Below are 13,584 nucleotides of genomic sequence, written 5' to 3' on the forward strand. Positions count from 1 at the left end.
CGAATTTCCACAAACGTACTTCTTTAGTAGGCTTACTACCCAAGGTTTGTCTGGTTCGATCTTTAAGGATTTTCCAAAATAGTTTAGCTTGAAGTGCGATATTGTGATGAGATGCACGCCTTATCCCCAAGCCCCACTTGATTTTGGTAAACATATTTTGTCCCAGGAGATATAATGCACCTTATTTGTCTTGTCTTGTTTTCTTCCCCAAAAGAAACTAGCATTTAGAGAATCCAACTTGTTGCATGTAGAGGTTGGCAGTTGAAATACGGACATCATGTAAGAGGGAATGGCCGAAGTAACTTCTTTAATGAGCGTTAATTTTCCGGCTTGGGAGAGAAGTTTGGCTCTCCACCCTTCCATTATCTAAAAAACTCTTTCTAGCACTTTATTAAAATCAATACGACTCTTGCGCCTGAGGATTAACGGGGCTCCCAAATATATTTTCATGGGTGATTGTTTTCCCAATTTTCATAATTCTTTTCACAATGCATTGATGACGATGGTGGGTGTTGTGATTGAAAAAAATACTTGACTTATGGAAATTGATTTCTTTACCTTAAACATTTTTAAAGAGCTCCAAAATATCCTTGAGATGATGTGTTTCTGTAATATTTGCTCTGCAGAAAATGAAGTTGTCGTCTTCAAAAAGAAAGTGAGACATAGGAGCGTCACTCCTATTGATTTTGACCCCATGGATTTGTTTTTATTTTTCTGCTTTGGAGAGAAAACGAGAGAAAACTTTCATGCAGATAATGAACACAAAGGGTGACAGGGGATCTCCTTGCTTGATACCTCATTCGGGTTTGAGGAAACCCATGGGTGATCCATTTATCTTGAACGAAAAAGAAGTAGTAGAAATGCATTGATTAATCCAATTCCTCCATTTCTCAGAGAAATCAAAGGCTTCCATAGTTTCTAGAAGGAAACTCCATTCTACTTTGTCGAAAGCTTTGCTCAAATCTAGCTTGATGGGCATACAACCCGATGCACATTTTTTTTTTCAGAGTACGAACTATCTCATGAGCGAGAACAATGTTATCAAAGATTTGTCTTCCCTTTACAAAAGCACTCTAAGACGGAGAGATAAAAATGTCAATAAGAGATTTTATGCGATTTGCAAGGATTTTGTAGATGATTATGAGGCTTACGTTATAGAGGCTAATAGGTCGAAATTGGTCAAAAGTTTCCGGTTGCTGGCATTTAGGTATTAGAGTGATGTTGGTGTGGTTCAACTCTGCCAAGATATGATCGGAGTTCATGAAGTTCTTGATGGTGTTAAGGAGGTCAGAAGAAATGATATCCCAATATTTCTGGTAGAAAAGAAGGGTAAAACTATTGGGACCTAGAGCTTTATGGGGGTCCATGGAGAAAAGAGCTTCCTTGACTTCTTCTAAAGTGACCTCTCTAATGAGGTCATTATTTTGTTCACCAGTGATGACAGATGTTAAGGTCTCTAATATGAGTTTGGGGATTTGAAGAGGTAAAAAGGGTTTTGAAGTGCTCCACAACTGTATCTCCAATAGTATTTTGCTCTTCAACCCAAGTCCCATCCGCTTTTCTAATCTTATTGATCTCGATCCGATTTTTTCGAACAACAGTGGAGAGATGGAAATAGCGGGAGTTGGTCCCATCACAGTGGAGCATTGTATCTCTAGATTTGTCTCTCCATAATTTTTCTTCAAGATAGGAGGCTTGATTAAGATCCTGTAGTAGATTGTTTTCGACAGTTGAGTTTGTATTTGGATCAAGCTGACACTTTTTTATCTCCTCTAAAAAGCTTTGCATGCGGAGGTAAATATTTCCAAACACATCTTTGTTCCATTTTTTTAAATTTATCCCTGACTTTCTCGACTTTATTGCAAAAGCAATAGACTATGAACCTCGGTATCTTTAGATATCACATTTTGTATTTTGGTTCATTTACCCCACCCCACATCGATTGGAAATGGAATTGTTGGAATTGCTTCCGTGTCAGGGCAGGAGGAGGCTTCAAGTATACCACAATGGGTCCATGACCAAGTTTAATAATAGGGAGATTTATAGTCCTTTCATATCCTAGATCTACAAAATCTGCAAAGAACATAAAGTCCAGAAAGTGGACTGCTTGAGAAAAACTGAATGGAGTTCCACCACTTTTTTTCGCTTGACATGTGGTCTCATTTAGATCTCCAACAATGAGCCACGGTGAATTGTGGTTTGCGGCAAGATCCACAATGGATGGTCATTTGGTTTCGGGATGTGCGCCATATTGATTTATGAAATATAACAATCTATAAGAAAACACTCTAATAATTCATGTTAAAATGTGTTAGTTGAGACTTTTCTAACAGCCGAAAACAAATTTATTATTGCTTATAAAGTATCTTGGTTGTAACAAACATTTCCGAAAAGATTATTGCCCGGCGATCCCAACTTTTGAGCGAGGCAATCCTCAATTTCGATTCTTTTCTTCATCGGGGTGTACTTTGAGAGAAGTTGTGCATCTCCTGCCGGGCATCGAAAGCTTGCAACTAAGGAGGAAGTTTCCAACTTGTTGTCATATATATACCCAGAAGGGAATAAAACTTCCCTTTTCGTTTGTTGAGCCACCCATGAAGCGCCATTAGGGCAACACCAGTGAAGCCGAATCTATCAAAAACAATAAAAGAACTGCATTGAGTACGGAGAATACCTAAGTCCAAATAAGTTATTATAGTAAGTCATAATGTGCAAAGATAAATTCGTCATAACCTATGCCAAATAAGTGGAAATTTTATTGATACTTATAAGGAATTTTACAAATAATTAGGACAAGCGTGTAACAAACTGCGCCGCAAGTCCTTTTTGAATTGCAAATCCTATTCTTCTAAAAACAAACTCGTTAGAACCAGTTGTCATAACGTTACTATCCATAACTCTCTGAAGTCTTTTGAGAAGCTCAACAACCTGTTATTCCAAGAAACCGAAAGTGTCGAAACTAAACGGAATGAAACAATGCTGGTTAGCCGTGCAAGCTTCCTCATGCTTCTCCATCTTCCATGTCGCTGCTCTCTTAGCTGCTTCTCCCACCTCAAAGACTCCATTCTCAAGCCCAACCAACGGAGAGGCGCTAGTTACATCAACACATACATGTCTCCTCTCAGACCAACTGTATATCAATACATCCGCAGGCCGAAGTGTCGATCTGCCCTCATTCGGATCAATGAGAAAGTTAACAGGAGTCTCTTTCTTCACTTGTACCCCAGCCCTCCAAAATGCATCACACAAAATGTCTCTAACATGATCATATCGTATTTAAAACCGGAAAATGTCAATGTCTTTGCATGGTCCCCAAAGGCATCTAATCTATTTTTTTGCATAAAGACCCCGTCGAGTCTGAGAGGAATCATAAGGCGGTACTGAGAATGGCACGATACTCCACTGTGACATCATACTTTGTCGATCCCTCCATCGAAATAGCAAGTAGAAAATCTTTTGCATGTTCCGACCGCAAACATCCAATGATCGCTTTCTGACGAGTAGAGAACTCAAACTCCCTCTCAAGACTAGCAACAATCTTACCGCAGAAAGCTTCCGCCAAAACTTTTTGTGGTTTTGAGGGGACGGTAGCATTCACAGCCATAGAATCAAAGTCAAAATCGGGAAGACAGAGACGCAATGCACTGGTAGCATCACCAAGGATCTCACCCAGAGGCACTGGACCACAACTCTTAAGAATGTGGTTCTAAAGCTCTGAAGTCTGAAAACGGGAGGCCACAAAAGCAAAAGCAGAGACATCAGAGGCACAATAGATACCTAACCCACCAAGGCGCAATGGAAGCGTCGCTAAATGCCACTGCAAATCACCGAAGCCAGGACCATCAGAACCTGTATATATATATATTTTATTTTATTTTATTTTTTGAATAAGTTGGGGTTAAGGCAGACCCCACCTGTTATTATTGCAAAAGGTTAAACCTTACAAGCCTCCCTAAGAGTTAGATCATTAAAAGTAGGAACACAAAAACTAAGGAATAACCTTGCTGATACATAATAGCTTAGAGACCGCGAAGATGAACTAAGCATGCTTTGTTCAACTCTTTTATAATTAAATGGCATATACAAAATTCACTTCTACCGATGGGAAATGTGTTAGATTGATAAGCAATTCATGAAGGTAATAATAATAATAATGATGATATGAATCAGCAAATGAACAACGTTAATTCTGTCTTTAAAATGAATTTTTACAATGATGTAGATATGAAATATCATTATATCACAGGTTTAAGATTGAAACACCTCATAACACTATACAGGCTATTTTATCTAATTATTTACTATTGTTCACAAGTATTATTTATTATACTTATATATTTTTCTGAATTTCTCAATATTTCCTCAAATTGCCAGTATTTGTAGATTGTAATTTTAAGCCAGCACCTCAACTTTGTGAATATGCATCAACATGCATAACAAAGTATAAACAATAAACTGGGAAGGCAATCAGCAACAGTGGGAAAAAAACAAAAATGTCCAGGTCAATTTGGTTAGAATCCAGATAATAATTCTTTAATATATGAGAACAAATTTTTTTTTGTTTTTAGGTGAAGTTGGAAGATTGAGACAAAAAATCCTGTGTAAGTAAACAATAAATTATACTTGACAGTCTAATGGGTAGTCACCTGATCTTTGGACTGTATAAACATCACAGCCAAAAATGGATGCCACTGACTTGAGAATGCTTGAATTTGCAGATGCACCACCAGTTGCTATGATTCGGTTGGGAGGAGCAGGCATCCCAAACCTTTCTGCATGAGCTCGCATTTAGAGAAAAGGGCCTTCAATTATTCCCCTTACCTGAAGTAATGTTAGAAATACCTCAGTTCAACTATCTGCTGCCCTTAGTTTTATTTTATTTGAATTCACCTCAGAAGGAGCATCGAATTCTGCAACTTCACGCTCTTCCACTCCATCCAATGTGCTACCAGTGAAGTTTTCAAGGACATAGCGATGGTAACCAACTAAAGTGCATTTAAATTAGAGTTAGAATATGGATTTTCCCAGCAATAAACATGTTCGATTTCAGTTGGGATATACAGATTTGACCTCAAAGGGTAGATTTGCAGGGGTCTATTTGATCATGTGTTTGACTTTTTACAATCTTTCAATACGATTATCTAATTAAGATGTGTACACCAACCTGTTAACATCCCTGACTATGCCAACTAAAGGAAAGGCAGAAACAACCGTCTAAGCAAAACTATATTAACCAGACCTCATAAGCAACGATAAACAGCCTACAGCCTACTTGACTTTAATTTATATGAATTTGTTTGAACTGGAAAGGAATGCCACCAACTCAATTTTTTTTACGTATCTCGCTGATCAAATTTGACCATAAATATGATCAGTCGTATGATCAGTCGTACTCACTCACTCAAGTATATAGGAACTCAATTTCAAGGAAAGAAACCAACCTGGAAGAGGAGGAAGAATTTCATCCTTGTAGTAGAAGCCTAGTTTCCCACCTGTTGCGCAAAATGGATGAAATAAAGAAACATGTGCTAGGTAAAAATCCAACTACATTGATCACATAAGATCTACAAACCATTTAGTGGAGGTGTTTGCTCCAGGATATTGTGAAAGTATCCCATAACCGTTCGGCACAACGATTCCGTACATCTACCACCAAAGTTTTAGTCAATTTTAGTCAACGTTTGCTAAAATTGCTTCACGAAAATCCAGACACTTTGTTTTAAGGCATACCTTCACGAGTTAGAGATCCATTCTTGTATACCAGCATTACCACTAGCTTTCAAACCCGTCCTACGAACGGGTGTCGTTATATTAAATTATTCTAAAAAATATTAGCGACTATGCATAGCTATGAGATATGAAAATTATATTAATCACTCATTCAAATTTATATCACCACTCTCTATAAAAAGAAAGCACCAAACCTTGATAAAACTCATCAACATAATTTTGTTGTTAGATTTAATAATAGAAGTTTGATTGAAGTTTTGTGAGAATGCCTAATGTGGCGAAGATGATATTGAAGCTACTTGAATAGCAAAACATTCCCAATCATAATAAAATAATTACAATAAATACTACTTAAAATGTAAAACTATACTTTCCGATTTAATGTAAAATTATGTTTCGGGGTTAGTTCAATGCATTTGCATCAAGTTTACGATTTTACGTTAATTATTCTTTGAGGCTAGTTCAATGTAGTTGCATCTAGTTTCCGATTTCTCATTAATTATTCTTTGAGGTTAATTCAATGTAGTTGTATCAAGTTTCTGATTTCCCGTTAATTATTTTTTTAGGTTAGTTCAGTGCAGTTGCACCAAGTTTACGATTTCCTGTTAGTTATTCATTAAGGTTAATTCAGTGCAGTTGCATATAGTTTTCAATGTTTTGTTAATTATTTATTGAGATTAGTTCATTGCATTTGCATCTAGATTTTAATTTCCCGTTAATTACTCTTTGAGGTTAGTTCAATACATCTGTATCCAGTTTCTGATTTTCCGTTAATTATTTTTTGAGGTTAGTTTAATGCATTTGCATATAGTTTCCAATTTCTGGTTATTTATGCTTTGGGGGTAGTTCGATGCAGTTACATCTAGTTTTCGATTTCTAGTTAATTATTTTTTTAGGTTATTTCAATGCATAGCATCCAGTTTCCGATTTTTCGTTAAATATTCTTCAAGGATATTGCTTCCAATTTATGATTTCCTAGCATGTTAGTTAATCTATGATTTTAGTTTAATATATTTGCATCCAATTTACGATTTTCTAGTTAATTATTCTTTGAGGTTAGTTCAATGCAGTTATATCCAATTTTCGATTTTCCATTAATTGTTCTTTTAGGTTAGTTCAATGCATTTGCAATAAGTTTTCAATTTCCCGTTAATTATTCATTGAGGTTAGTTCAGTGTAGTTGCATCCAGCCTTCGATGTTTTGTTAATTAGTCTTTAAGATTAGTTCATTGCATTTGCATCCAGTTCTGATTTGTCATTAATAATTATTTGAGGTTAGTTCAATACATCTGCATCTAGTTTATGATTTATAATTATTTATGTTTTGAGGTTAGTTCGATGCAATTTCACCCGGTTTTTGATTTCCCGTTAACTATTATTTGAAGTTATTTCAATGCATTTGCATCTAGTTTCTGATTTTCCGCCAATTATTCTATGAGGTTAGTTCAATGCAGTTGCATTCAGTTTTTGATTTCATGTTAATTATTTTTTTAGGTTAGTTTAATGCATTTGTATCCAGTTTTCGATTCCCTGTTAATTATTATTTGAGGTTTGTTTGATGCATTTGCATACCATTTTCGATTTCCCGTTAAATATTTTTCAAGGATTTGCATCCAATTTCTGATTTCCCGTTAGTTATTGATGTTAGTTTAATGCAGTTGCATCTAGATTCTGATTTTTAATTAATTATTTTTTGAGTTTAGTTTATTGCATTTGCATAAAGTTTACGATTTTTCGTTAATTACTCTTTAAGTTCAGTTCAATGTATTTGAATCTAGTTTTCAACTTTCTTTTAATTATCCAATGTGGTGTGTAATACTAACTTTCTACTAATCTACTTGTAGTGTTCTTGCAAACATGATATAAAAATAAATTATGTTTGATTTACTATATGGGATTATCAAAGATTATCCCGTTCTCGATTTTTCGTTAGTTATTCTTTAAATTATATCTGACTTACTATGTGGGATCTTCAAAGATTATCTACGAACAGGTCCTCTCATATTAATTATTCTGAAAAATATATGCAACTATATATGCAAAACTATTATATACAAATTTTATATTGATCACTCGTCCAAATTTCTTATAACATGAAAACCCCACGTACGTACTCTCCACTAAAAGAAAAACTCACCATTGATAAAACCCTTCAACTTCATTTTGTTGTTTAATAATGAAAGTTTGATTGAAGTTTTGTGAGATTGTCTAATAAGCTACTTGAATAGTAAGACGTTTCCAATTATACGAAAAAATAATAATAAAAACACCGTTTTAAATGTAAAACTATACTTATCGAGATATTCTCACAACATATAACACAACTATATTTTGAGATTAGTTCAATGCATTTGCATCCAATTTCTGATTTTATGTTATTTATTTTTTGAAGTTACTTCAATGCAATTGCATCCAGTTTCTGATTTCTTGTTAATTATTTTTTGCAATTAGTTCAATGCATTCCAATTTCCAATTTTATGTTAATTATTCTTTGAGATCAGTTCAATGCATTTGCATCCAACATCTAATTTTTCATTAATTATTCTTTGAGATTAGTTTAATACATTTGCATCCAGTTTATGATTTCTCATTTATTATTCGATAAGGTTGCATTTGCATCTAGTTTCTGATTTCACATTAATTATTGTTTGAGGTTAGTTCAATGAATTTGTATCCAATTTCTGATTTTCCGTTAATTATTTCTTAAGGTTAGTTCAATGCATATGCATCTTTTTTTTTTAGATTAGTTTAGTGTAGTACTGTAGTTGCATATGGTTTCCGATTTCCAGTTAATTATTTTTTAAGATTAGTTATACGCTTGCATTTGCATCATGTTTCTAATTTATAGTTAATTTTTTTAGGTTAGTTCAATACAATTGCATCCAGTTTCCGATTTTCCGTTAATTTAATCTCTGAGGGTTAATTCAATACATTTGCATCCAGTTTCCGATTTCCCTATAATTATTTTTTTATGTCAGTTCGATGTATTTGCATCCAAGTTTTGATTTCACGTTAATTATTTTTTTTTTCGATAACCCAACGTTAATTATTCTTTAAGGGTAGTTTAATGCAGTTCTATCAATATTTTGATTGTCTATTAATTACTTTTTAAGATTGGTTTAATGTTTGCATGTGCATCCAATTTCCGATTTCCCATTAAATATTATTTGAGGTTAGTTCAATGTATTTGCATCTAGTTTTCTATTTTCAGTTAATTGTTCTTTGACGGTAGTTTCATGTAGTATTATATATATTTTAAAATATTTGTCATTATTGATTTGCCGTTATTTATTTATTATTTTCTATTATATATATTTTGTGATGTTATTTTTTGTATAATTTAATTTTCCACATGTATAGTAATTTGTTTTGGTTTGATATATAATTTATTTAAACCCAACTTCCACTTTAGCTAAATCCATAGTTATATAATTTATTTAAGTCAACGTCTGCTTTAACTAAATCTCGTTATTCCACTAAAATTCGAAATTATAAAATTCATAAATGTAATTGGAATATGTTGTAATAATTGTGGCTGGAATTGTGGTTTTTGAAATTCTTAACTACGACTAAATGTCTAAATCCCACAGTGGATGACACATTAAATTGATCCAACTTTATTTTTTAGGCCCATATATATAGTGCATACAATACAATTTTATTTGTTTTGGGTGTATACTGTTACTTATTTTATAATTCGTTGTTTTTTTTCTTTTTTTTCAGTCATATGTGTGGTAAATGTTCAAATAACTCAATTCATTTTTTTCTTTGTTCTTTCATAGATTCATTGTCATTTTCTAGAAAGAAACTTTGTTATGTTAAATTTCATCTGAGATTAGTGTGGAAGCTATTCTTTGTAGCGTAAGAGTTTAAGAAAAACCGTTTTTTGTTGAAACTACTGTTTTTAGCAATTTAGTTGTCTGTCTCAATTTTTTTCCGTAATTAGCTATATTATTTAGAAAAAGTTGGAGACTCTCTGAAACTTTAGATGAAATTGTTTCTTTATTTATATCATACTTTTCCATAATTAATAATAGAATTTAGAAAAAACTGGAGTCTGGATCTGTGAGTGCTCCAAAAAATAGATTGGTGACAGTATAGCTATAATATATATCTAATGATTTGGAATTCCTTTTTTTTGGTAATTAGTGTTAGAGTTTATAAAAAATTGGAAACTTGTCGTTATATTAAATTATTCTAAAAAATGTTAACAACTATTCATAGCTATGAGATATGTAAATTATATTAATCACTTGTTCAAATTTCTTGCACCACTCTCTATCAAAAGAAAACACCAAACCTTGGTAAAACCCATCGATTTTTTTTGTTGTTATATTTAATAATAGAAGTTTGATTGAAATTTTGTGAGAATGTCCAATGTGGCGAAAATGATATTGAAGCTACTTAAATAGCAATCCATTCACAATTATAATAAAATAATTATAATAAACACTACTTAAAATGCAAAACTATACTTGTCGAGATATTATATTCTCCCTATATATAATACAACTATGTTTCGAGAGATGAAATTGTTTCTTTATTTATATTATACTTTTTCGTAATTAGTAATAGAATTTAGAAAAAACTGGAGTCTGGATCTGTGAGTGCTCCAAAAAATAGATTGGTGACGGTATAGCTATAATATATTTCTAATGATTTGGAATTCATTTTTTTTGGTAATTAGTGTTAGAGTTTATAAAAAATTAGAAACTTGTCGTTAAATTAAATTATTCTAAAAAATGTTAACAACTATTCATAGCTATGAGATATGTAAATTATATTAATCACTTGTTCAAATTTCTTGCACCACTCTCTATTAAAAGAAAACACCAAACCTTGGTAAAACCCATCGATTTTTTGTTGTTGTTATGTTTAATAATAGAAGTTTGATTGAAATTTTGTGAGAATGTCCAATATGGCGAAAATGATATTGAAGCTACTTAAATAGCAAGCCATTCACAATTATAATAAAATAATTATAATAAACACTACTTAAAATGCAAAACTATACTTGTCGAGATATTATATTCTCCCTATATATAATACAACTATGTTTCGAGGTTAGTTCAATGCATTTGCATCAAGTTTCCGATTTTACGTTAATTATTATTTGAGGCTAGTTCAATGTAGTTGGATCTAGTTTTCGATTTCTCATTAATTATTCTTTGAGGTTAATTCAATGTAGTTGTATCAAGTTTCTGATTTTCCGTTAATTATTCTTTGAGGTTAGTTCAGTGCAGTTGCACCAAGTTTACGATTTTCCATTAGTTATTCATTAAAGTTAATTCAGTGCAGTTCCATATATTTTTAAATGTTTCATTAATTACTCTTTGAGATTAGTTAATTGCATTTGCATCAATGTTCTAATTTCCGCTTAATTGCTCTTTGAGGTTAGTTTAATACATCAGCATCTAGTTTCGATTTCCGTTAATTATTTTTGAAGTTAGTTAAGATCTAGCTTCCAATTTCAGTTATTTATGCTTTGAGGGTAGTTCGATGTAGTTACATCCGGTTTCCGATTTCCAATAAACTATTCTTTGAGGTTATTTTAATGCATTTGCATCCAGTTTCTGATTTTCCGTTATATATTCATCAAGGATATTGCATCTAATTTTTTATTTCCCAGCCTATTAGTTAATATATGATTTTAGTTTAATGCAATTGCATCCAATTTTTGATTTTCTGTTAATTATTCTTTGAGGTTAGTTTAATACAGTTGCATCCAGTTTTCGATTTTCTGTTAATTGTTTTTTGAGGTTAGTTTAATGCATTTGCAGCAAGTTTTCGATTTCCCGTTAATTATTTTTTTAGGTTTGTTCAATGTAGTTGCATCAAATTTATGATTTCCCATTAATTATTCATTGAGGTTAGTTCAATGCATTTGCATCCATTTTTTTATGTTTCTATATTCGTTAATTAGTCTTTAGATTAGTTTATTGCATTTGCATCTAGTTTCTAATTTCTCATTAATAACTCTTTGAGGTTAGTTCAATACATCTGCATCTAGTTTATGATTTTTGATTATTTATGCTTTGAGGTTAGTTTGATGCAATTTTATCCCGGTTTCTGATTTCCCATTAACTATTCTTTGAGGTTATTTATATTTCAATGCATTTGCATATAGTTTCTGATTTCCCGTCAATTATTCTATGAGGTTAGTTCAATGCAGTTGCATTTGGTTTTTGATTTACTGTTAATTATATTTTGAGGTTAGTTCAATGCATTATTTGCATCCAGTTTCTGATTCAAAGTTAATTATTATTTGAGGTTTATTTGTAGCATTTTTGCATACCGTTTCTGATTTTCCGTTAAATATTTTTCAAGGATTTGCATCCAATTTCTAATTTCCATTTAATTATTTTCTGACGTTAGTTTAATGCAGTTGCATCCAATTTTTGATTTCTAATTAATTACTTTTTTAGCTTAGTTTATTGCATTTGCATAAAGTTCCCGATTTCCCGTTTATTACTCTTTAAGCTCAGTTCAGTGTAGTTGAATCCACTTTTCGATTTCCTTTTAATTATCTAATGTGGTGTGTAATACCAACTTTCTACTTATCCATCTATATTGTCCTTGCAAACATGACATAAAAATAAATTATGTTTGATTTACTATATGAGATCATTAAAGATTATCCAGTTCCTGATTTCCCATTAATTATTTTTTAAATTATATACCTGACCCACTATGTGGGATCTTCAAAAATTATCTACGAACGGGTCCTGTCATATTAATTATTCTAAAAAATATATGCAACTATATATGCATAACTATTATATACAAATATTGTATTACTCACCCATTCAAATTTCTTATAACATGAAAACCCCACGTACTCTCTATTAAAAAAAAATAACTCACCATTGATAAAACCCTTCAACTTCATTTGTTGTTTAATAATAGAAGTTTGATTGATGTTTTGTGAGATTGTCTAATAAGACGAAGTTCATATTGAAGCTACTTGAATAGCAAGGTGTTCCCAATTATACGAAAAAAGATAAGATAAACACCGTTTTAAATGCAAAACTATACTTATCGAGATATTCCCACAACATATAACACAACTATATTTTGAGGTTAGTTCAATGCATTTGCATCAAATTTCTGATTTTCTGTTATTTATTTTTTGAGGTTAGTTCAATGCAGTTGCATCCAGTTTCCGATTTATTGTTAATTATTCTTTGCAGTTAGTTTAATACATTTGCATCCAATTCCCAATTTTCTGTTAATTATTCTTCAAGCTCAGTTCAATGCATTTGCATCCAGTTTCCGATTTCTAGTTAATCATTTTTTGAGATTAGTTTAATACATTTGCATCTAATTTCTGATTTCTTGTTTAGTATTCGATGAGGTTGCATTTGCATCTAGTTTCTGATTTCCCGTTAATTATTGTTTGAGATTAGTTCAATAAATTTGCATCCAGTTTATGATTTTCCATTAATTATTTCTTGAGGTTAGTTCAATTTATTTGCATCCAATTTATTTTTTGAAATTAGTTTAGTGTAGTTGAATCCAGTTTCCGATTTCCGTTAATTATTTTTTTAAATATTAGTTTCAATGATTTGCATCCCGTTTTCCAATTTATAGTTATTTCTTTTAGGTTAGTTCAATACTGATTTGCATCCAGTTTCGATTTTACATTAATTTAATCTCTGAGGGTTAGTTCAATGTATTTGCATCCAGTTTCCGATTTTTCGATAATTATTTTTTGGTGTTAGTTCAATGTATTTGCATCCAAGTTTTGATTTTCCGTTAATTATTCTTTGATGTTAGTTTAATGCAGTTGTATCAATAATCTAATTGTCCTTTAATTAATTTTTAAGATTAGTTTAATGCTTGCATGTGCATCCA

General features: G+C 31.9%; 1 protein-coding gene and 1 long non-coding RNA gene across 3 annotated transcripts in view; one reads left to right on the forward strand and one right to left on the reverse strand.

Annotated features, from left to right (window-relative positions):
- LOC147491087 (uncharacterized) overlaps positions 1-13,584 on the forward strand; it is a 96,216-nt gene that overhangs the window by 33,508 nt on the left and 49,124 nt on the right. The gene's annotated exons all lie outside the window — the stretch shown is intronic.
- Positions 4,574-5,633, reverse strand: LOC147491090 (xylulose kinase 2-like). Its single transcript, XM_086568970.1, has 4 exons — positions 5,573-5,633; positions 5,442-5,492; positions 4,891-4,985; positions 4,574-4,821 (listed from the first exon to the last, which is right to left on the reverse strand). Exons 1-4 carry the CDS (start codon positions 5,616-5,618, stop codon positions 4,789-4,791), a joined length of 225 nt encoding a protein of 74 aa, XP_086425096.1. The 5' UTR covers positions 5,619-5,633; the 3' UTR covers positions 4,574-4,788.

Source organism: Coptis chinensis, chromosome 6 (assembly GCF_015680905.1).
Source record: "Coptis chinensis isolate HL-2020 chromosome 6, ASM1568090v1, whole genome shotgun sequence".
Classification (NCBI taxonomy): domain Eukaryota; kingdom Viridiplantae; phylum Streptophyta; class Magnoliopsida; order Ranunculales; family Ranunculaceae; genus Coptis; species Coptis chinensis.